This window comes from Emydura macquarii, unplaced genomic scaffold (assembly GCF_026122565.2).
Source record: "Emydura macquarii macquarii isolate MOO-44397 ecotype Brisbane River unplaced genomic scaffold, CSIRO-AGI_Emac_v2 contig_1451, whole genome shotgun sequence".
Classification (NCBI taxonomy): domain Eukaryota; kingdom Metazoa; phylum Chordata; order Testudines; family Chelidae; genus Emydura; species Emydura macquarii.
In genome coordinates, this window is record NW_027131588.1 from 6,579,512 (window position 1) to 6,605,882 (window position 26,371).

General features: G+C 36.4%; 1 protein-coding gene across 1 annotated transcript in view; it reads left to right on the top strand.

Moving 5' to 3' along the window:
* Window positions 1-26,371, top strand: part of CNTLN (centlein) — a 282,434-nt gene that overhangs the window by 176,228 nt on the left and 79,835 nt on the right. Inside the window, exons 13-16 of the mRNA XM_067553128.1 lie at window positions 8,116-8,216; window positions 18,908-18,999; window positions 21,955-22,496; window positions 25,951-26,113. Coding sequence (XP_067409229.1) covers window positions 8,116-8,216; window positions 18,908-18,999; window positions 21,955-22,496; window positions 25,951-26,113 — 898 coding nt within the window. The remainder of the gene's footprint in view (window positions 1-8,115; window positions 8,217-18,907; window positions 19,000-21,954; window positions 22,497-25,950; window positions 26,114-26,371) is intronic.

Sequence of the window (26,371 nt, forward strand, 5' to 3'; positions counted from 1 at the left end):
GTTTGGAGTGGTGTGGGGGCTCCCCATGGGATCTTTGGCACCACAGACAATTAAAAATGATGAGTATACAAAATTTTGTTCTTTAAATAAGCATGTTATTCTCAAGCTTTGGTTATATGCAGGTGATATCTATCAAATAATCTGATAAGTAAACAACTATGTGTTGTAGATGATTTTGTGCTGATGTATAGCTCTAAGTTAGAACAAATCAGGAGTATTCAGTTGAAAAACTGGTGCTATAGCTCTTCTCTTACTGTTATCTGTTATGGTGCCCTGAAAGGAATAAGTACTGGGATATTTGGAAAATAACCCAGTGAAAGAGATTGTCACCAAGAACTTTACACCACTATAAAGCAAAATGCAGAATGGTGTATTACAGTGGAAACAGTTGAAAGTTGAAACCATCATTGTGGGTCAAGATCAGTACCTTTGAATGTGAACATAATGTCCAGCATAAATTATTAGTGTAGATAGAATTAATATTGTTTGGTTTTAAAATTGCTAAACAACACTGTGGCACAGTTGAAGAAATAAATGAAGAACGGGTACATGCAGCAGTATGCGTTGTGTTTTCTTACCTTTCTTACTGCCCTTATGGTTTATGTTGCAACAAAGAAGGATGATTTTCATCAAGTTATTGATAGTAATCAAAATGTGTTGATGTTGCATGCAGGATATTTATCTGCAGAATATAGTAGAGTGGCAGGGCTCTACCGTTGATCTACCTTGTTAGCAGATGTTAGAAGCCTACAGGGAACAGCTGATAGATTCCTGCTGACTCTTTGCACTAGGTGGGACTCATTAACTCCACTTTGGCTATAAGGGAGATGGAAGTGACTCTCTGAGCATATAAAGTCTAGGCCTTTAGGGGGAACGCTAGGAGGAACCAAGCCTGGGGAGAAGGTTCGGGCTGGAATTTGTGATTTGTTTCTTTGGAAATGAAGTCAAAACTTAAGAAATGGGCGCCTGGGGAGTATTTAAAAACCTCCCCAGGCTTTAACTGTGTTCTCAAAATAGTTAAGAAAACATTTGTATCACATAGATGGAATTACAAGACAATTCTGATCAGATTCTGCCATCCTTACTCATGTTCAATTGTACCATGTTTGGTGAGAAGTTCCGTTCATTTCAGTGGAACTACTTCCAATAAGCTTCTGGGTGGAATTCTGTGTTTCAGTTTTAACCTATAATGTCCTACGTGGTTTTGGATCTAATTACCTGGGAAATCATTTCTCTCCCTCATGATACACTACCATAGTTGAAAACTGTAAAAGCACTAAAACTGGAGTTTTCAATATAAAAAATGGGGAGCTGCTGGCAGGGAGTTCTCTGGGAAGGAGGTCACCAGAATCCATATTTGTTACTTCCAGACATGCTACAAACCCATTTTTTCCTCCTCTTTGTTAAAGGTGTTGAGAAGAGTATGGGCTGAGCCAAATATGTTTAGAAGCATTCCTTGTGTTTACAATGAGATTTTTTCATTTGGGGGGATGAGCCCTGGATGAGTTCCTGTAGTTATGTTTTTAAATTTAGAAGTAATAAATAATACCTGTGCAGTAAAATAATCTTTAGCATAAGTAAAACTGGTACGATTTAGCCAGAAAGCTTTTGGGGATGTCTTTCAGGGATGAAATTAAAACTTTTATGAGACTCCTGGCTGACTTATAAGACTACAGTAGAACTTCAGAGTTACGAACTGACCAGTCAACCACACACCTCATTTAGAACCAGAAGTATACAATCAGGCAGCCGCAGAGAGAGAGAGAGAGCGCAAATACAGTACAGTACTGTGTTAAGCGTAAACTACTAAAAAAATAAAGGGAAAGCAGCATTTTTTCTACATAATAGTGTTTCAAAGCTGTATGAAGTCAATGTTCAGTTGTAAACTTTTGAAAGAACAACCATAACGTTTTGTTCAGAGATACGAATATTTCAGAGTAACGAACAATCTCCATTCCCGAGGTGTTCGTAATGCTGAGGTTCTACTGTACATTCTGACTAGTTTTGAAGGTATGTATGGTTATAAAGCTGCCTAGAAGATTAGTGTTTGTGCAGAAGTTAAAAAGAAGTACTGTAAGTATAGATGTATGGGTGGGTATCTTAAGAAATTGGAGTGCATGGTTGTATTTGATTATTTCTGTATCAGTGGTGCCATTTAAAAAAAGTAACTTTCACTCAAAGCTTTCCAGGGCTACAGAACTCAAAGCTGCTGCCTCTCTGAGGCCTGTAGTGACTGTCTCCCGCAAGAAAAAAAAAAGCAAAATGTGAGATGGGTTTTTAAGAACAAAACCTATAATTCAAGATGGTGGATCACAGTATATCTATGACTGGTGGCTCTTTTCTGAAATGATTGTGCTGTTTGCTCTGATTTGTGCAATGATGCTTGTCATCTCGAAACTGACTAAGCCCACACATTGGTCAAATACTATGCTGTGGTTTCCTGGTCCTAAAGGATTTTGTATTAGTGCTTCAGATCATCAGATTTCAAGTCATTTGAAAGTGTTGTGCCACCTTACCTAGGCAATGGTGACTGGAGGGTTTTTGCTATTTTAGTATTGTAATTATGATGGGTTTTTTTCCAAAAAACAATTCAGTTAAATAGGGAAATTTTCTGGGACAAGAATTGCTTTCTCAGTTTCCTGTACCTTAGTTAATCAGTTATGGAGAATTGCAGGGATTGAGGATTTATTGCACCAAAGCATGAGGAAGCAGAGAGGGAATGGATGTACTGGGTCCTGGGTTGTCATCACTGGTTCAGGAAAACGATGATAAGTGAGACAGTTGCAAAATTAGCACCCTCAGATACTCATGCATAGCTATTGGAATCCAGTTTAAGTGACAAAAATTGTGGCCACATGGAGCAGCATTCCCCATGGCTAAAAGGAGCTTAATGTTTCCCGCCCTGAAAAGGATGAGAAGTGAAGCTGTTTTCTGCTGAACATATATAACAGACATACTTTTCTGAGCCCAGTCAGTTTTTATCTGTAGATCTTCTGGCCCACTGGATCAAAAGTCAAGTCTCATTTCTGGCTTGTTTTAGCACAACTAGGAAGTAAAATAATACCTTAATGTTAATAATATTATTATTATTATTGATCATATTTAAGGCTTTGTATACTCTGAGGCCCTTTAGACCTGAATTATGCTACAAAGGTCACAGAATAATTCAACTCTTCCTACAGTCCCACCCTTGAGTTCTGTCCAGTCAGTACAATATTCCTTGTATTGTTTTGTTCTGATATTCTTTCTCTGTATCCCAAATTTTAAAATTTTTAAATGCTGCGAACTTGTTATATTTAACTGTGCATAGGGAGAAGCTAGAAGTTTTGAAGTCAGAAGTTATAGGAGGTGATTTTGCCTTTTGGTATTGAAGAGGGCAATTCTTTCCTTCCCCCTTTTGGATAGGAGTTGGAAGTAACTTTAAATTGGGTTGAGGGACGTCTTTATTAGAATTAACTGTAAAATAGCTGCTAAAGAAGTTGAGTGAGAGCTTTGAAACCAGACACTGGTTAGAATGCCCCTGTGAGAGTTGGAAATCTCTTTCTAACTCTGTTTTGTTATGAATATCAGCTAGTCACACATTCTGTTCTCTGATTGATTCGTGGAAATGTTTAACTCACCAAATAGGCTTGATTTGCAAGCTGTTGGACAAATGTATTTATGTGATTTGCCCATCACTATTGGATGTATGTAAATCTAACTGTCAGCTTTACTTTACGGAATCAACTAAACATTATGTTTTAAAAAATTATAATGCCATCCAGACATTCTGGATAACTGTCGTTTTCTCTCTCTCTCTCTCTCTGGAAAGGCCAGTGTAACTCCCATTTTCTTTAGTGGGAATCTTTCCATTGACTTTGGTAGGAGTGGGATTGGGCCTCATGGTAGGGTGACCAGATGTGCCAATTTTATAAGGACAGTCCTGATATTCGGAGCTTTGTCTAGTATAGGCGCCTATTACTCCTGACCTCCGTTCTGATTTTTCACACTTGGTATCTGATTGCCCCACATGGTAGTTTCTAGTACAGTTGCCTCGTTGTGCCTAGCATCATTCTTTTTGCAAAGTGGCAGCTATATTTGTGTGCATACAATTATTACAATACTAATTGCTTTTAAAAGTGCTTTGAGAGATACTTCACCTATGAAGTTGCTTTCTGAAACTAAATTCTGTTCTGTTCTGATGTGTTCGTGTTAAGTATTTGAGGGCATTTTTCAATATTCCTGAATCTGTGAGTGAGGCATCCATTACCAGTACTTGGGTGGAACATAATTAACAGCATATTTCCTTTCCAAAGAATGATTTTGCATTGTAAAATTGTAAAAACGTAAAAGGAAATTAAAATAACTAGTCAATAGATCTGCGATCACTGCAGAAATAAAGATTTTGCCACATTTCAGAACCTGTTTATATTAATTCAGGTAAACAAAAGTAATAGAACATTGTCCATGTGAAGATCACATGTAGCTATAGTCCGAGCAATTATTAATTAGCTCCAGCATATCACAGCTTTAAAAATGGTTCACCTGTTGAGTATTGCCATTAGAGATATGATCATGGACTTTGAATTTAATGAAATTTAACAAAGATTAGCAGAATGGTTACTTCTTTTCTTTTCATCTAGTTTGCTAATGGGTATTACTCGTAGTGAATATCCTTTGCCTAAGGTCTATCATGGATACAGAGACAAGATATTTTATGCATACCCTCAGAGACTGTGCTATGCAATTTTGTATTACTTTAAAAAAAAAAATTCAAATGATAATTTATATTCAGTTCTCCTTTGCCTATTTATTTCAGTCAGTTTATCAGTGGTTAGGATCTTATCTGCAGATTTTTGAAACTTGAATACCCTCACAGATCTCATCTACTCAGTATGTCAATCTCTACAGTACTGTATAATTTGTTAAAATAGTTTACAGTGTTTAATATTCATTAGCAGACAGCCCATACAATTTTTATGTGCTGTCATATTCTGTGTCCTGGAGGTTTAAGTTTTTAAAACAGTGCTGTGTGGTGATGCACACTACATAACACAAATATATCAGTGACTTTAAAATGTAGCAGCAACCTTTAACTGTTTTAAGAGAACAGTAGCTACAAATGTGTGAATTTACTCCAGGCCCTTAACCTGGGAGAGTCATCTTTGACTCCTCCTTTGACCTGCACATTCCAGCTACGTCCAGTCTAGACAAAACTGAACTGAACTGAACTGTCAAAAAACAAAAACAAAAATTTCCTTTACTACTACTACTTTATAAAGTATAAAATAGATTGTCTCAGATTTTTTAAAGTAATTTTTCTTTTGCTCTTTTTAATATTAACACCATCAGGTCCTCATGTTTCTGAATTTCCATAGCAATATGATAGGATGGCTTATATAGTGGTGCCACACAAGGGTATAACTTGAGCTGCAGTTCTTCTCATCACCTGATAGGTGAGAGAACCCTGATGACCACCAATGTAAAACTGATGTATTTTCCTTCAGTTGGTCACAGTGTGGTGTGACATTAGAGAAGGATTGCTGTTGTCATTAAAGGAGAAAAGTTAGAAATTTACTGGATTGGTGTTTTGTTTTCTTTTAGGTGTTTTTTTTTTTTGTGTGTGTGTGTGTATTTGTTTTTTTTAATTAAAGCTTAGAATTTGTGGACCATTGAAGAAATACAGCAAAATTTGTGAGAAGATCCTAAAGTTGTGGAACCCACAATTTTATTGCCACAATAACAATGGGCCTAAAAATTGTGTCCTATTTAAAACTGACAGTTCTTTTGGAGTGTGTTCAGAGTTGATAATTTTTTGCTGCTGATGCTGGTGGGTTGGAGATGGGGGAGGCATGTGCTGATGTTGAGAGCTCTTCTTCCACATTTCAAGCTATAATCAGGTAGCACTAGTGTAGAAAAATTCTTCAGAGACCACCTGCCCACTATTGAAGAATCTTCAAAGGGGCAGCCTCTCAACTTCTGTTTGTGCTGTGGATCTTTTGAGAAGCTATAAGCACCCTGCCCTTTACTCACCACTTGTTCAATGAAACAGAAGATTTCCATGCACACAAAACGGCCTTTGAGATAGTATCAAAACCCAATATGTTTCTCTGTTCCAGAGTTTGATTTTTTAATTGAAAATATAACAGACTATCCAATATATTCATGTTTATACTTGTCTATGATAGTCACAGCATGTATTAGCTTCTCTTTCAAAATAACACTGGGATCTCTTATTCAAAATATCTGAAGTTGGAGGCTGCCTTCCTTTCTCTGTGGTAACAGTTGGTTAGTATTCTGCATTACCCCACAGCTTATTTTTGATCCCTGGAATGAAAGGATTGCAGAGGCAGTACACTCATCCCTGGATGAGGGGGGAGGAAGTGCCTCATGTCATAGAATCACTTTGGTCAATCTAGAATCAGTGTGGACGGGCTTTGAAGAGAATCCTAACCAGACTTCACTAGAGTATAGTTGCTATGACATGGAGCCTTGAAAAGAGAACTAGTGGTGGTGTAGTTTGACAGAAGATCCTGCTTTGAGAACACTTGGAAAATAATGTATGAACATTTCTTTAGAGCTATACTTATGAGCATTTTTAACAGAAGGAGGAGGAGAATGACAAGAATATAGTAGTGCTTACATATTGCATTTGCAAGCATGTTTAAAAAGCATTTGTGTACAGCCTGTAAGCAGACATCAGTGTCAGGAAATATTGTTTAAAATCGCAACAATAATTTCCTACTGCTAAGTTATCCAGATATTTTTGGAATAATTGGGATGCTTCATTTTAAGTCTGGTTCTTCCCATGGCAATGATTCATGCTACGGGTCTATTCTGTATAGCTAAAGACCTAATACATGATGGTGGAAAGGTGTTTGTCTGTAAACAGTCATGATAAAAAGATACACTATTAACTGTATTTGCTTCCATGTCAGTCTCATTTTCTGATATTTTATAATGTGTGTATTGTATACCAGGCATGTAGACAATCCATCAGTAATTTTTTCTATTATTTCTACCATTTGCCATAAAATCTATCATTAAGCCCATAAAAAGTTTGCGACATTATAGTCGGGGAATATTGTATTTATTCAGTCTTTTCCAGGAGATAAGGCTAGGCAGAAATGATTATGACAGCATTCTGTATTTTCAGATAATTTACACATTTAGAAATCTGTTCTATGCCAACTGTGTTGGCCTGAATGGATATATGATTTGTGTGTCCCAAAACTTGTGGCCCTGAGTAAGTGTATGAACCATATAATCATGGACACTAGAAATGGAAAAGGCCTATTATTTCATCCAGACCATTCCCCTGTCAGTATGGGTGCGATCATTTAATACATTTTCTAAGTGCTTTTTATGATATATAGAAATACAGTTTTACATCTAGTTCATTCTCTTCTTTCACTAATTAAGCATGAAGGGCCCTATGAAAGCATTTAGGCATGTGTTTAACTTTAAGCACATGAATAATCTCATTAGTTTCAATGAGATTGCATATGTGCCTAAATGCCATGTTGGACAGGGTCTTCAAAATTTTTCAAGGACAAATTCTGCTTTTCTCTAGCCCCTTCATTCCTCTCTTATTCAGTTACTTCTATGTTACCAGTCCCTGAAACTATTTTTTATGCCACACCCATCTGCTGCAACCCCCTTTTAAAAACCTCTTAGTTTCCTGCATGTACTCTTCATAACCAGTATATATACATGTGATATAAACATATACGGGCCACATTTCATTTATGCTAAGGCCCCTTTACTTTATCAGAGTATCATAAATGGACGTAAGTGTAAATGAAAATGTGGTCCATATATAAATATATGAAAATATAGTGAAAATAATGAAATATACAAAAAGAGCTGAAACCACTAATGTATGTATAATTACAAAGTTTGTATCTAAGTTTTGTGAATTTACTAGCTATTGTATTATTATATCAGTTTTCACTTACAATAGCAGATATACGAAGTATCTACAGTCTAAAACAATAACATCTGTATTTAAAACACATATGTTACCTTGCCAATAATATTTATTTTGATATGTTTTTATTTAATTTTTATTCATATTTTTTAGGATGTGTTTGGCTGTTTTTCTGTTCCTTCTTATTTGCCTGTGCTATTTTGTAGATTGAATCTTGAAGAAGAATTAGATCAGATGAAAGTACGTATATCTATGGATAAGACTACAATACAAGAACTGAACCTGTGTCTGCAACAAGAAAGGGAAGGTAAACAATTTGTAGAACAATAAAATATTTTATTAGATGGACAATATTTTATTTGATGGGTTTTCTTTTATCACAAGAATATTTTTAATTTCTGATTTAAATTCTGCCGACACACATATATACATTCTTACTCTTTTTAGTTACTCTTTTTTAGCTTTCTATATGATTCATAAACTAGTAATCATACATCTAAAAGGAAATAGATTTCCAAAACTTTTGTATCCTGAAAATTCAAGATGATTGGTGCAGTGTCCAGATCCAAATGCTATAAAAACTGCAATTTCAGATTCAGAATTTTTATGTCAATCCCAATAACCATATAAATCTGGACATGAACCAAAGTGGTGGAAATCATGTGAGAATGATTCCCACAAGTTTACCTCTGTTTCTGCATCCTTGCCACACCACTGCTCCTATCATTTACCTCCTTTCACCCATGGTTTTACCTGAAATCGTTGGGGACTGCACTGAGGTTCAAGAGAGCACTTTTGCAGTCCGACCAGGCATTGTTTTTTCTAGAAGGTTCCTAAAAGTTCAGCAAGACCAGTGGGGACATCCCACAAGTCTCAGTGTGAAGAAGCCCCATTGTTGGGGAACTGCAGTATTGTGAGTAGCCTTATCCATTTTTTCCTTTCTCCCTGTTGTTGGCTGCTTTCCATTTCTATTTCTGCAGAAATCTTGGCGAGATTAGTAAAATAAAATAAATTAACATTTTTTAAAAAGCATATATTTTACAACCAGGCATCCAGTTCCATAAAAAAATTGTGAAAGAATCCAGATGCTAAAAATGGCAAGTGGCTGGATTCACACCTATTGCTTGTTAGTTGCTATTTTCATAAAAACAAACAGGGTGGATTGATTTAAATCAAGGCAATTTAAATTGCCAAGTTGAAAGCTCCAATTTAAATAATTGATTTTAATCAACTTTTCCGTTTGTACTTCAATTATTTTCTGAAGAAAGATACATTCTCATTGGTTGAACCATTAAACATGTTGATTTACAATTAAATAGAGACTTTACACTAGATTTGGTACATCATTGTGCTACCTAGGCAGCTACACCATAATGATACGCATTTATTTAAGCAATTATATAGCTTAATATTTTCAGATTTTTATTAATTTTATGTTTTAGTATGTTAGAAAATGCTGAATGATATATTGCTTATTTACTAGATAATTACCTTTTTGCTCATGATTATATAGAAAATCAGTCTTTAATTCAAATTTTTTGATAGAGACTCATGGATTCAGTGTGTTTATTTTCTATTTAAATGTTTTAAGAGATTATAATAAATTTAGGCCTTAACATATTTTGTATTAAATTCGTATTTCATTTTAAACAGGCTGATTTTTTTCAAAAGAAATCCTTAAGATAATTTAAATGGCAAAATCAAAGAAATCTGATTTAAATAAAAAATGTGATCTTTTTAAAAAAGCTTTTAAAAATAATCATAAATTTTTATCTACTCTGAAAACAGGTATTGAACTGGAGGAAACAACATAAGGATTTAAAATATTGACTTAAAATCACTTACCTTGTTTTTTTCACTTTAGTCTGCTTTCACACAGAATCAGGAATGGAAAGGCAGATAGCAGCTAAGAGGGAGCTGGTTGCCTGCTGAGTAGTAACCATGTCACTTTCTAAAAAAATTGAGATCTCAGGAATCCTAAGGGTTCCTAAAATATTTAATGCTTGTGCACTTAAAAAAATCCCAAACCTTTATAGAATAAAATGTCTTTATTTTATTAAATATATATTCCTCCCCCCTTAAAGAAAATATACACACAAATTTCATGTTCTGCAATTACATTGGTCACTTGCACTTCTAAGGTGATTGAAGACAAAAGGTTAAACACTGTTGTGTGGGTATCCAGTTTAATTGCATTTCCTATCAATTGTTGTTGCTTACCTGAATGCTATAAATATTAATATTTTTTCTAGAGATAAGTAGTTGGCTCAAACCCAAGGATTTATTTTAAGTAAAAAATCTCATTAGTGTGTCAGAATGAATTTATTCCAGCCTTCTGAAAGTAATGTTTATCAGTCCAGTCTAAAAAATGACTCACTCATCCATGCTACAGTGATGAGCTGCTTCTCTTGTGCTCCTCTTTAACACCTTAGGAGGTGCACAACAGGAGAGAGCCTGGTGTCATAGACTGTTTCATGAACTGAGTGCGCAAAGTTTTCTGGTTCAGCTCCTAGGAGCTTGGAGCCATAGAAAACGATGTGTATAAAGTTTCCTATGTCATCTTAACTTTAATGGTGCGATGGTGGGTACAGGACTTACAGTGACCATAGGAGGGGAGAGGGGACTCTGACCTTACTGGTGATCCTGGGAGAGGCTTTGTCAGGACAGACAATGGTTGTTTTTAGTTAAAGACCAACAAGTATTTTCAGCATTGACTCAGAGGCACAGCCATATGGGCAGTAATTAGATGCAACTAAGTCTAGTAAAGTTTAGAATTGAACCTAGTTAAGTTTAGAACCAAGAGATGGCTGTTTAGAAAATAGGACAGAGGGCTTGAGAGACACTTGTAGACACTTCTGGTTTTGGCTTGTTTGGTTTTGGGTTTTTGTGTGTGTGTGTGTTTTAGGGTTTAAAACACATATGGGAATTACCCACCTACACAGGGTTTTCACTTTTGTGTTTTGGTTGTATAAGAATCTTTTAAAAAAATTCATAACCCTGAACTCCCAGATTGGAGAGAGAGAGAGTGTGTATGTTTCTTTCTAGGGGGCGCAGGAGGTAGGGGGTTAGAGATATTCTTAAGGTTAACCCGAGTCTCCTGCAGACCATCTTCCTATATTGACAGACTATGGCCATAGTACAAATGGTTCCTTATATTGCTTCTTTTAAGAAAAGAAGGGAGTTTGTTGACAGAAAGTAGGTGGAAGTCCTGCAGCTGCAGACCTCCTTCTGTGTGCAGGAGAGGAACACAATTTCTGGGTTCATCCTAAAGAGAGGAGTTCTGCTACCACAGAAAGATCTGCAAATAGGAGCATTCTTTTTGGGCACCTTAGGAGGCGAGTTCATAGGTAGATGTCAAGCTTCCCAAGCTCCAGTGGAGCAGGGAACAGAGATATATGTATTACATTTAACACTTTGTTGGGTAAAATGTTATATATTAGCATTTGGCTGCACGTGTTTCCCTAGTTGGCTTCTGTGACAGATATATGTTAATCACAACCTAAATTACACCACTTTTGAGAAAGTTTGAGGTGAATCCATTCAGTCTTTTAGTAATTTGAATGACTTAAGTCATTTTTTAAAATATGGGGCTGGTGTCTAGCTTTTCTCAGCTCCCTCTCACAAATCACTCAATTGTAACGGTTAATACTTTCAACAGAAGTAGATTTAAAATAAGAACTGCAGGAGAATTTAAATTCAATTCAATTTAAATTAAGTTTTTTTAATAACAATACTGAAGAATTATCATCAGCATTTTGCTTGTTGCATGTTGTTTTCTTTTTAATATATATACCATGAGGCTGTAACCCTCATTTTATCTGAAAAATTGAACACAGCTTTAACTATGGAGTCAGACAGCACCTTCAAAATAATAAATATATTTATATACCTACCCCTACACACACGTAGTTCAGTGCTAAGAACACAATAAAAACGTAATAAAACACCATGTTCCAGTCCTTAAATATATACAAGGCTTGTTGGTTTTTTTAAAGGATTGGAAGAGAAGGTTTATATTTTTATAGGGCTAGCAGTAGGCAGACTAAATGCAGGTTAGGGAAGAAATAAAAACATGATGTTCCTTTTTTAAAATTTAAAAAAAAAAATCTGGTGAGAGAGCAACATTATAAAGCTTATGACAATAAAAGTGTGGTTAACCCTCCTGTTTTGGGATCCAGAAGGTGATGTGTGAGCATATATACCTGTAGATACAAGGCTCATATAGCAGGTCTTGAATGTTGTTAGAGCCAACACCAGAAAGGGCTTTAAAAAACAGTAATGCTAACTTAAAGACATTTCATTTTTAATAGACAGTTAATGTAAAAAAAATGTTAAAAAATTGGTGTGAGCATAAAATTATCACAACAGTTTGAACCAGTGTAATTCAATAAAGACAAATTATGGTGCCACACTTAGGGAAGAAAAAACAAATGCACAAATACAGAATGGGGGATAACTGGCTTGATAGCAGCACTGCTATCAACAGAAGGTTTTGTATAACTTTTACTTAAGTGGGTAACTAACTGACTAGGCAGGGTTACTAACCTGGCAGGATTACCCAGCAGGGTTGTTCCAGTGCAGATTTCAATAGGCACCAATGGCCCCTGATGTCCTGTATGCCTGAGCATGAGTGTGAAGGCCATGTCAACTCTACACCCTTTGGCCTGGTAGGTGACCATGACAGGATACTGGTTTCTTGATCTTCTCTTCTCCTATTCACTGGAGGTAGGAGAGAAAAGATGAAGGGAACAGCAAGCTGCACCAGACATAGAAGGCTACTCACCACTGTGCAATGCTATGTCCAGGACTAAATCCCCAAGCAATGCACTCAGTTACAGTGTCCTCAGTCACACTTTCTAAACTATCAAGCCCCAAAGTTGCCACAATTGTAATTTAAACCCATTGTCCCCTTCCCCCCCTCCAACCCTGGACAAACTGAATGGCAGGTAGAAGATGGAAAAAACCACATAGCAACTTGCTAATTTTGCTAGATAGGAAAAATCCCTTCCAGACCTCAAAACTGGCTATCAGTCTAGGCCCAGCAACATAGGCAATCTGGCAACTAGGGTAAGGGTTGGGCTGAAATGGGTGCCTACAATGACTACCCCATCTGGGAAGCAAACTGTACATTACCTCCCCATCACTACTACCACCACCAGACAGGAGCCAGTAACCCAGCCCCACACCACCTCTGCTGCCCAGTGGCAGGGGCAATAGACAGGACAAGCGGTAGAACTTGGAACCAGCTGCAGCATGCAACCTCTACCCTTTCTGCATCCCCACACTATCAGCATGGGGAAGAGGGAAGGATAAGAAGAAAGGTGGGGAGGAAAGTGAAGCAATAGTCTTTACCTCATAGACTCTAAGGTCAGAAGGCACCAGTATGATCATCTAGTCTGACCTCCTGCACAACGCAGGCCCACTCCTGTAATAGACCCCTGACCTATGACTGAGTTCTTAAAGTCCGCAAATCATGGTTTAAAGACTTCAAGGTACAGAAAATCCACCAGCAAATGAGCCATGCCCCATGCTGCAGAGGAAGGTGAAAAACCCCCAGAGCCTTTGCCAATCTGCCCAGAGGGAAATCTCTCTGCTGACCCCAAATATGGCAATCAGTTAAACCCTGAGCATGTGGGCAATACTCACCAGCCAGACACCCACAAAAGAATTCTCTGTAATAACTCAGAACCAGCCCCATCTAACATCCCTTCACAGGCCATTGGCATATCTACCACCAGTAGTCAAAGATCCTTCAATTCCCAAATTAGGCTGCCCCATCATAACATCCCCTCCATAAATTTATCAAGCTCAGTTTTGAAGCCAGCTAGGTTTTTTGCCCCCACTGCTCTCTTTGGAAGGCTATTCCAGAACTTCACTCCTCTGATAGTTAGAAACCTTCATCTAATTTCAAGTCTAAACTTCCTGATGGCCAGTTTATATCCATTAGTTCTCGTGTCCACATTGTCGCTGAACTTAATTCCTCTCCCTCCCTGGTATTTATCCCTCTTATGTATTTATAGAGAGCAATCATATCTCCCCTCAATTTCTTTTGGTTAGGCTAAATAAGCCAAGCTCTTTGAGTCTCCTTTCATAAGGCAGGTTTTCTATTCTGCAGATCATCCTAGTAGCCCTACTTTGCACCTGTTCCAGTTTGAATTAATCTTTCTTAAACATGGGGGACCAGAACTGCACACAGTATTCCAGATGAGGTCTCACCAGCGCCTTGTATAATGGTACTAACATCTCCCCATCTCTACTGGATCTACCTCATCTGATGCATCCAAGGATTACATTAGCTTTTACCACAGCCACATCACATTGGCGGCTCATACTCACCCTGTGATGAACCAATTTACCTAGGTCCTTCTCATCCTCTGTCACTTCCAACTGATGCGTCCTCAGTTTATAGCAGAAATTCTTGTTATTAGTCCCTAAGTGCTTGACCTTGCACTTTCTACTATTAAATTTCCTCCTGTTTCTATTACTCCAGTTTACAAGGTCCTCCAGATCTTCCTGTATGATATCCCAGTCCTCTGTACTGAAAATTTCTCCCAACTCTCTGTCATCCGCAAACTTTATTAGCACATTCCCACTTTTTGTGCCAAGGTCAGTAATAAGAGGGTTAAATAAGATTGGTCCCAAGACCGATCCCCGAGGAACTCCATTAGTAACCTCCCTCCAGCCCGACAGTCACCTTTCAGTATGTCCCATTGTAGTCTCCCCTTTAACCAGTTCTTTATCCACCTTTCAATTTTCATATTAATCCCTATCTTTTCCAATTTAACTAATAATTCCCCATGTGGAACTGTATCAAATGCCTTACTGAAATCTAGGAAAATTAAATCCACTGCATTCCCTTTGTCTAAAAAATCTGTTATCTTCTTAAAAAAGGGAAATCTGGTTGGTCTGGCATGATATACCTTTTGTAAAGCCATGTTGTATTTTATCCCAATTACTGTTAACCTCAATGTCCTTAACTAATTTCTTTTTCAAATTCTTTTCCAATACCTTGCATACTACTGAGGTCAAACTAACAGGCCTGTAGTTTCCAGGATCACTTTTTTCCCGTTTCTTAAAAATAGGAACTATGTTAGCAATTCACCAGTCATATGGTACAGCCCCTGAGTTTACAGATTCATTAAAATCCTTGCTAATGGGCTTGCAATTTAATGTGCTAGTTCTTTTAATATTCTTGGATGGGGATTATTCGCCTGCTCCCTCCCCCCCAATTTAGTCCCATTAAGATGTGCGAGTTTGGCTTCTACCTCGGATAAGGTACCTCCATATCCTCATTCCCATTAGTCCCCCTGCCACTATCCCCAAACTCATCATTAGCCTCATTAAAAACGGAGGTAAAGTATTCGTTTAGATATTCGGCCATGCCTAGATTATCCTTAACCTCCACCCCATCCTCAGTGCTTAGTGGTCCCACTTCTTCTTTCTTTGTTTTCTTCCTATTTATATGGCTATAGAACCTTTTACTATTGGTTTTAATTCCCTCTTCAAGGTTCAACTCTACTTGGCTTTTGGCCTTTCTCACTTTATCTCTACATGTTCTGACCTCCAAGAGGTAGCTTTCCTTGCTGATCCCTCCCATCTTCCACTCCTTGTAGGCTTTCTGCTTTCTTTTAATCACCTGTCTGAGATGCTTACTCGTCCAGCTTGGTCTACAACTCTTGCCTATAATTTTTCCCCCCTTCCTTGGGATGCAGGCTTCTGATAGTTCCTGCAACTTTGACTTGAAGTAATTCCAAGCCTCCTTCACCTTTAGATCCATGAGTTTTCCAATCTAGTCCACTTCCCCAACTAATTCCCTTAATTTTTTAAAGTTAGCCCTTTTGAGTCAAAGACCCTAGTCACAGATCTATTTTGTTTATCCTTCCATTTTGTTTGAACTGAATTAGCTCATGGTCGCTCGAACCAAGGTTGTCTCCTAAAACCAGTTCTTCTATGAGGTCCTCACTACTCACCAATACTAAAGCTAAAATGGCACCCCTCTTGTTGGTTCAGTAACTATTTAGCAAAAAATCCGTCAGCTATCACATCCAGGAAAATCTGGGCACTATTATTACTACTAGGACTTGTCCTCCAGTCTATATATGGGAAGTTAAAGTCTCCCATAATCACACAGTTCCCAGTAGTATTTACTTCATTAAAAGCCTTAAGGAGGTCTCTATCCATGTACAAATCAGATTGTGGTGGTCTGTAGCACACCTCAAGCACTATCCCAGAGGAAACTCTAGTAGTTTTCTTACCCAATGTGATTTTTCCCAGAAAGACTCTGTCTTATCAATTCCATCACTTTTAATTTCTTTATAGTCTATCTCATTATTGATATACAATGCTACTCCATCACCTTTGCCTGTATATCTGTCTTTCCTAAACAGCACATACCCTTCAATACTTGTACACCAGTTGTGACTACTATTCCACCATGTTTCTGTTATGTCTATAATATCTGGTTTCACTTCCTTTATCCATAGCTCTAATTCCTCCATTTTGTTAACCAGGCTCCTCGGATTGGTATACAAATATCTTAATTTTTGCTGTTTGGCTTCATTCACATTCCTTACCAGATTTGGCACAGTCATTCTACTGCTAATATCACCTGTTCCTCTTAATGTCCATTCTGCTCCCCACCGCTGTGTCCTTTCTTACTTCATTTTCCTCCCTCTCAATGCTAAAATCAGGCATGGAGATTACCATGGCATCTCCCAACCATCTCCCCCATCTCCCTAGATTAAAGCTCTCTTAATCAGTTGTGCCAGCCTCCATCCTACAAGTGCATTTCCCTCCCTGTTCAGGTGAAGTCCATCTCAAGAGAACAGTCCTGGGTGTTTCATTGATTTGTCCAAACCAAAATCTGTAAACCAAGCTTTTTTCACTCACTGTCTATTTCTATTTCTTTTTAAACTGATGGTTCCTTTACTGCATCAGGATGCATATGATGACTGTCTGCTTCTTAATGGTGAAACTGTATTGCTATCGTTGAATTACCATTCCTGCAATCACCTCAAAACCAGATGTGCGGATTTTATATAAAATTAAGTGTTCAATTCAAAGGGAGTTTGTTCATTCTGTTTTTTCAGTTGGACATAATTATACTTATCACATATGATGGTTGTCACTTTATAACTGAAGACTGTGGACTCTATGGGTTCTGAGTCTGTTCCTGGCTGAAAAGTTTTATTTGGTCTGCCACAGATAGAGCATATATGTTGCTGGGTAGGCTGATATTATGAATGTGACTGCTGTTGTAGGCAGACAGACAAGCTCTGGGCAGTGCTTTCTTTCATGGCTGCACTAATGGTTATTTTCAATGAACCATTACGTAACAATTATAACAAACAATGCTGAGATGGAATAAAAAATTTATTTTTTGCTTGTTAGAGATGGCCATGCATCAGTAGCCTGTAGCTTTTTTTTAATTTGTGTTGCTACTGACATTTATAATCCTTAATTTGTGCAAATAATTCTTCCAACAATCTTCCAGCACTTTTGTGGATCCTCTGTATATGTAGATACAATATACTTATTTATGTATATAGGTGTAATATCTACTTTGTAATAAACATAATTTGTTCTTTGATCACTATCTTTGACTAAGGAAAAATCACCTTATTTGTAGTGGAATACAGAAAATATTGTTATAACAGCTACAGTAGACATTCAGATAAGCGAATATTTTGAAAAAAATAAAAAGTATTTACATATGATCTTTGTGTGTTACTGAAGAATGTTGTAAATGTATGCAGTACCACTGTGCTGGGGGACTGTACTCAGAAATAACATGGGAACTAGCAGATTAATATCAAGGTAGAGGTACATATTCCCCAGATGCATAGTTTTACCTTTTTCAGCTTTTGTTGTCTTTAGAATAGTGCTCCATTTATTTCATGAATACAGAAGTTTTAATTGGCCATGACATGTTCCAAAGACAAAAGAAAGGTCTAATTCACTCTAACAAACTTATTAGTCACTATTTATATCAAGAGGATTGCCAATCTACAGAGAGTAACACTGTTTTCTTCTTCTCCTGCTTTGTTTAGAAATCAAAAGTTTTTAACTGACCTGCAGTGTCCGCTTGTGGTTTAAAATGATACTCCTAAAGCAAACCAAACACAGATATTTATCCCTTAAGAGTAATTCTTTCAGTTCATGTAGAAAAAAAAATCCCTGTTTCTCAACATAACTTTCTATCTTCCCTAAAGAAGTCATTCCAAGAATTACTATTCTTTTTGATGAACAATAATTAAACCAACAAAGAATGAAAATTGAACATTTTTTGTTTTGATTTACCTTATAATATTACTAAACTTTGCATTTTGTAAGTGTGCTTTCTTCAAGAACAATATTTTTTTTACTAGCCCTTGTTTTGGGAGAATTTTAGTAACTTAAATACATGTGACCATTGGTGTGGTAAATAGAGTCAAGTTCACACTGACTCGTTTATGGTTTTCAAATTGTTATGAATTCTCAACATTACAACAAAATGATTTGTGTGCTTTATCCTATAAAACACATGATCTTTCACTTAACAAAAAGGGGGTTTAAAGTTTCATCCTAATTCTGTTACTGTTTGCTTTGTTCCCCAATCGCTCTGATCTTCCTGGCAGGGGACAAGACCTAGAGAACAAAACTGGTAGTGACTGTGTAGATAAAAAGGCAACGAATTCTGCTTTTAAGGCATATAGGGAATGGTCTATAAAAGAATAAAAATGGGAATAAAAGTACAGCATCTTTAACCTGCAGATCTATTGTACCTTTGAAAAGCTTGTACTGTGGAAAAAAAACACACTGTGATGCTACAAAGATTCATAATTATGTGACATAAGACTTTGAAAAAAGGTCACGCTTTAGAGACGGACCAAAAGGCTTGACAAAAAAATACATCAGATTATTTATAATTGGGAACTAAAGAACACATTTCCTTAAAATGTTTAAGTATTGTTTTTGTGGGGATATATGTGTCACAATATATTATTTATTCTCTGGCAGAACTACTCTTTAGACTTGGTGAAGATGATGAGGTCAAGAACAGTACTCCAAAGAAGAATGTGAAAGGAATATCAGATCAGACATTACAGAAGGTAAGATATTGAGCCCAGCAAGTTAAATCTAAATTTTAACATAAAGGATCATATGTTAAAGTCAGAATTTATGAATTGAAGCTGTGTGTTCTATCTCTAATTTCCTTTCATATTTCAAAAACACTGACTGCCAAAATTATGTCAAAAATCAATGTTAGTGCAATAGATATTGATGCATCATGTGAGATAAATGTTGTTAATGTCAGAGCAAATTAAAAATGTGTTTAAATCAAAATGAAGTGCAAAAAACCAACAGATTATCTAAATTAAAATAGCAGCATAGGCTTATTATTCACAGCTTTTGGGTTCAGAAATCTTTATTTTCTTTTGCCAAAGTTTATTTAACTGTACACAGTATCGGATGCGAACCCACACAGCAGTTTTGCTAGAGAATCACATCCGTGCATAATAGCGATTTGGTAATATATTCACTACTCATATTTTAAATTTTAAAACAATATTTTATACTATGTTTATTTAAATATGTAACCTATCTTTAGAAAATGGTGCAGTATACATTTAGTAGGCTTATTGGTTTAAAAGATATACTGTGTATTTAAGAGAATCCAACTTACTATGCAGCTTTTTTGACATTTTATTTTTACAATAATAACGTCTTAAGAAGTCACAGTTTTTGTATTGATATTTTTTGCTTTGCACAAATAGTTTTGTATGTTAACAGGTGCTCACTTAAGAGGACATAGTTGTATTTTACGTATGTTTTTGTTAGCTGCAAAGAAAGTGCATTTTTCAGATAGGCTTATTTCTTTAGCTTATCATTTGGCCTCATTATATTGGTCTAGTTACTTAAACCTTTAAGAATATTCTTAAATTGAAAAAACACAAACATGTAACTTAAAATGTCAGTATGGCTATTTATATTTTTCTTATATTTGTGAATTAACTTGTAGGAAATACAGTAATTTACAGCAGATGACATGATTGTATATACTTGTAACACTTGCCATATGGTCAGGTAATGAAGGCTGTCATCTCGTTATTACTGAATGACAAACATCATGTTAAAATAATAACATGCGGAACAGGAAATGCTCACATTCATTTATCTTAAGGCAGAGTGAGTAATTGAAATAATTTGAGCAATACAGTCTAGGCTTTTAACACAGTTCATACTAAGTTATTATCTATATTTCAGAACTATAATTTTGTTTGCTAGGTACTGTATAATTTTTATCTCTATGGGGTATATAGTGTTACGATGATACCTTAAGATATAGACCCAGAGGATATTTGTTGTTTCCGTTCAACCACCATAAGTGACTTTAAATGTCAGTGAACATAAAAGGGGTTTTAAAGAACTAAGAAAAAAGGACAGTTCAGGTTGGAGGGGCTAAATGCACAATGAGTTAATGAACAGTACCGAACTGGCCTTTAACCACTGGAGATGTGGGTTCAAATGCTGATCTTAATCATAAATACAGTGGGTGAAATATTGGCTTCATTGAAGCCAATGGCAAAACTCCCATTGATTTTCAGCGGATTCAGGATTTCATTCAATGAGTTTATGCAATCATAGCCTTAGCCTTAGCCTTTGTTCACTGTAAACCTGCCACACATTTTGCTCAAAGAAGGCCCAGCAATGGATAAGCATAGATATTGAAGGTCTGATTTCAAACTCATTGGTAAAGATATATTAGGATGTCTGAACAGCACTATCCCTAATTTAACATGTGCACTCAGATCCTTCACTTTCATTTGAACTACATTCATCCTTCACACAAAATAATTCATAAGATTGAAAACAATTAAAAATATTCAGCCCAATAATGCCTGTTCAGTACCGCTAATATTTCTTTAGAAATACTGTGCAATTTAATATTTTAAAATTTGGTATTTTTGGCATTACACACTCTTGCAGAGTGAGTGCTGAGACTGGCCAAGATTTTATCAAATGGGTGTCTAAAGTTAGGCTGCTAAATTCTTCTGTAGGTACCTGATTTTCCAAAGAGTTGAACACCCAGTAACAGCCACCAAAACCAGACTAGAGAAAGAACTGTGGTACATCAGCTACTAGGTAACTGACGGTGAGATTTTTTCCAACTGTGTAAGTGACATATTAGCACAAGTTGTATTGATTTTCCCAAAGACACTTAGGCGCTTTGGAAAATCTCACCCAAATAACTGTTCCTTTTAGGGAGCCTACTTCATATTAAACTTGCTGTACATTGCTAAAAATTGTGGCATTTAGTTTAAGCTTTGACGAATGGCATTGAAGGACAGTAAGAATCAATCTATTAGCGATAATTCTGAGTTTGTTTAGGCTTTATAATACATTAGCAACAAAATGTATGCATCATTTAGACGTAGATATTCTTTAGTTATGAATGAAAATTATGCATTTCTCAAATACTGTGTTTGGCAAGCTGGTAAAGAGGTTTCACTGGGGTGGTCTGGATTTTCCTGTGCTGTGAATAGAAAAATTCCCAGTCTTCATATTGTTTAGTCCCTAAACTTCTTATTAAAATTTCCGGCTACTTTTGAAAGGATATGTTTAATGTTTTTAAATAAGCACATAAAAGAGTTTGATTATTTAAATACCTTGCGTAAAACTGTTTGTATTGCATATAGTATTTCTTCTGAAAACATTGTGCAGGTTGAATTAGTATGTATAACCAAATCAATAGTGATCTCAAAATGCATCAGCAAGGTTCATTAACATACTTAGACTTCTGTGTCACTTTGTCTGGAATTTTAACTCCTTTTACCATCTGCCCTTTGCTCAACAGATGTATTATTGCCGTTAGAATGTATTCATCTACACTGCCTTAGAATTATTTTTGAATTAGGCATTCTAGATTACTTTTGTCCTTGTGCTAAATGTAATTTTATTTTCATAAAATAAATATGATTTTAAAACATAACAGTTTAATTTTGTGCTATTTAAAAGGTTAAAAACAAAGTATAATTTTTCACTCTAAAACTCAATTTTGTTAGGTGTGTCAATTGGAAAAAAGATTCAAAGCTCTAGAAAGGGAATCAAAGAAGCTGAAAGAAATAAATAAACAGTTAACCAAAGACAAAAATGATCTGAAAGCATCTATAAAACGTCAAAAAGATGATGCAGACACAAGAGAGAGCGAGTTAGAGAAGCTCCTGAAGAAGATTCGAGAAATAAAGAAAGACAAAACAGATCTTCAGTTAGTTATTGATGAGCTGGAGAGAGAAGTTGCCTCTCTGAAGAGGCAAGTGGCAGAAGCTAACAGGTTGAGAAATGAAAATGAAGATCTGCTGTGTCAAGTGCAGCAACTGAAGAGTTCACTGGACAAAGCCAAAGCAGTGGCTACCATAGCCACTATAGGAGCAACCCGGGGGCAGTGTAATTATAAGACAGCAGGCACCAAGGTTAAATTAAAAACAACCAAGAAAAAGAGCTCTCTGGGACATCACCAAGCTTTTCTCAATCAGTCCATCAAGGTTATGAGCAATGTATTTGAGAACTTCAATAAGGATGGCTGGGAGGATCTGAGTGAAAGCAGGTATGGCTCTCATTAACTTAGCTCTGTAGAGGGGACACTGTGCATATGTAAAGCACTAGCAAATGGAGATTGAATTTCAACTACTGTTGATTTGGTATTCAGAAAAAATACTGTCAGATCTTTTGAAATATCCTGGGAGGTCTTGTTCTGAGCTTATTGACTGAAATTTGCATGCAAAATTAGCCACAACTGCATGAGTATTTGAATAGGTGCCAGGAAACCCAAAAGAAGGCAATGCTTGATTTCTTCCAGTGATGCTATTTTCATGCAGTCATGAGGCTTGAAATTGACAGTTTGGCAGGTTGATTTAATTTGCTGGCCCTTTGCATATTCACCACTGACAGCTAAGGATTCCCAGGCAAGCCTACTAAGTCGGTTTAGTTATCTTGTGACATGCCGACCCGGGAGGAGAAACATTTTTTCCCCTTAATTTAGTTAGATAAATTTTGAATGACCCATTTCAGCTTGCTAGCAGATGTCTACAAGCTGTTTAACATCCTTTAAATTAAGAACCATCTACAGTAATTATTTCATGTATGTTTTATGCATAGTCATTGTACTAACTTTAATTGAATGGTGGTGAAAAATTAGTTCTTTAAAAGTAAGCCTTACTGCACATATCCGCAGTCTTGAGTCACAAGGCCCCGAGCAAATAGCACTGGCAAAACTCTTAAATGTTTAGAATTCTTGCCTCTTCTTCCGTCTGTCCCCACACACATCTGAAGAGGCAGCTGTAGGCCACAAAGTCAAATGAGTATAAAATGCCTCATGGTCTCCCACTTTTATTTCTTTTCCTCCCAGAAGAAGCAATTTCTCATTCCACCTTGGGCAGAAGACTGGGAGTAAGGACGCCCTAATTCTTTTCTTGTCTTCCCTCCCACCCCCCATTGACTTTCTGTATGACCTGGTGTGGGCTTGTCTACACAAATATTCAGTTTGCAGCAAGCTGAGTTGTAAATCTACCCCACACTAGACTGCACATGCTAAGTGTCCACTTGGGCCTTGCCATTATGCACTAAAAATCCCATAGTATGCTTTAATTTACCAGTTTCAAAGTGGGGTAGGCAAAGCGCACAAGGGAACTGTTCATACATAGCAGCAGTGTCCACATGGACACTTAGTGTGTGGCAAGCTAGTGCAGGGTACATTTGTACCCCAGCTTGCCACAAATTAAATGTTCATATAGACAAACCAGAGCAAATCACTTAACTTCTCTGTTCCTCAGTTTACTCATGCATAAAATGGGGATAAGGTGATCTATGCAAAGTATATTGAAGGCTCTGAATGGATAAGTGCCAAGCATTCATGTTGCTATTGTTGTTTATTTTATGGTCTATTTGTTTTTCTGATTTTAATATTGTAGATATACTAATTTTATGCAAAAAAGTTGTTGTTTTTTGTTGTTGCTATTAGTAATTTTTCCTTTCTTTTTTTTTTTAATTTGCTAGTTTTTGCCTCTTGTGAACAGTTTTGTTAATTATGATATTATTCACCAAGGGAAAGTAATGCAGTGCCTTCAAGAGGTGCCCCCAAATAACCTTTTTGACAGTTGTACCGTGATCATTTCCTAGATTGATATTGGCAATGAGAGCCCAGAGTGCAGGTTCTACATGAAGGAAATGTCCTTATTTACTAACATCTTTTCCATACCTAAAAATACAGTTCTTTATCACTGAAGGCTGGTTCTAAGTTTCTAGGTTCAAGTCTTATATTTGCTAGATTACAGAACATTCTTTCAAAGCATTCAGCTGCAAAGGAACATCAACACAATTAGAAATCCCTCTGTGGTACTTCAGCATCTTTAAAACATTACATTACTTTCTGTTCTTCACAGTCAGTGAGACACAGTGATGCATCAGGGGAAGGTTTTCATCATACACACACACATCTTTTTAGACACTCTGCTTTTGAGTTTGTGGCAGCTCCTCCAGTTAACTGGCCTGATTCTCTACTCAATTATACACCAGCTTTATGCCAGTATAACTCTACCAAAATCAATGGCACCTTCATATAACTCCTTGTTGGTTTGGGTGGGAGGAAAATAGAGGAAAAATATCTTGTCAATGGCTGGTTCACACTTCATTTCCCCACCTTTCCCACAACTCTGTTGGTAAAGCTGGTGATGATGAAGCAGAAAACTGGTAAGGCATGTGGCCCTGTGGCCCAGATCATCCTTTCAGGTGCACTGTAAATCTCAGAGAAAAAAATGGGCCCCTTCCCTGTCATGTAGCAATGACAACAGCTGACTTCAAGACAGGTGTTTGTGAACAACACCCAGCTGTGATTGTTTAATCTTCAGCAGAAGGTATAGCAGAAGCTCAAGGACCAGCTGAAATGACAGTGGAAATTTCCTTGGGAATAAGATGGTGAGCAGCCTTATAAAGGCGATAGAAAGTAAGGGCACAGTAGGTCACAAAGAAAGTTAATTGCAGAGCCTGGAACAAAACCCAGATATTAGGATTTGCAGCTGATCTGTGTCAATGGATCATGTAAGCATTTTTAAAGGGCAAATACAAAGTTTAAAGGAGTCCGTGAACTCTAAAGAGCTGCACTTTAGATATTTCACTAAAGCTCAATTTACAAATTTGTCCTAATCAGCATTGCAAATATAATTCAAGTGAAACAATAGAGTTATATTGCACTATTATTTTGTATTTAAAGAGTACAGTAGTTTGCAGAATACAATGTTCCCTGCTCCAAAGAACTTAGATTATAACTAAGACATAAACACACCCATAATAACAGATGAGGATAGTTTTTGAATCTTTTAGATGAACAATGTCAAGGTTGTTGATCTTTTCCAAAAGTTAATGTTTTATTTTAGACATTTGTTATGCATCAAACCTTCTGTGATTGATGCGGTGCATGCACATTCTCTATCAGAGTGGGTCTTAAAATAAGAAGGGTGGAGTTATTTTTTGCTTTTTGGGGTTTGTTTTTGTTTTTACACATTGAAGTTCAGTGACAGTTAGTTTTAAGAGGAAATGCAGCATGTCTTAGGAACGGGGTCACAGGACTTACAAATATACCATAGCACAGCTTTTCATTTATGTCAGCTTTCTAGACTACAACAAAGGGAGTTGTCACTAGTAGTGTGCAGCCTATTGTAAACTATAATTACAGTAGACTGTAGATAGAGCTGTTCAAGTAGAATTCAGTCATATTTGAAATTAGTTGAATTTGATTTATTTTAATTTGTGAATTACTTGTTACAAATATGTTATTTATAAGTATTCACTAAATGAGTCAAATGAATATTTTCCAGATTATGCATTGTTCACCAACTGTTTTGAAAGTTCTCATGAGAATTCGAATATGTAATGTGTGTGACTAATTACATGATATATTTTCTGCTCCCTTATTGGCTATTTTTGGATAATATTGGATATTATATATATTGGAAATTTTTAACAGGAACATTGACTTTTTTCCCCTCTAAAATATGCTCTTTTAGTGAATCTGAAATACCAACTTCTGAAAGCTTGGGGTCAATAATGATGAATCAACGTTCATTAACAGACACAAATGATCAACAGGAAAAATATCAAACCCAAGATAATCAAATGGTCCACAGTATTGCACATTTAGAAGACAAGAGCCAGCTACATCACAAAAAGGTACAGTATAACTTGTGCACATTAAAATATATCTTATGGTTTTTTAATAAGCAATTTTTAGTAAATATTTTTATAGGTTACAATACTTCATTGCTCCTCTCACTGAACCAATCAGTTCAGTGGAGCCATTACCAAGAATTTTAAAGTTTCTATTTAACTGAGTATACAGGCAATTAGATCTTGGAGAAATGCTTATTGTGCGATCTTGTATAGATCTTTGCTAGAAACTGAACATATAGCCAGTAAAGTCTATTCCTT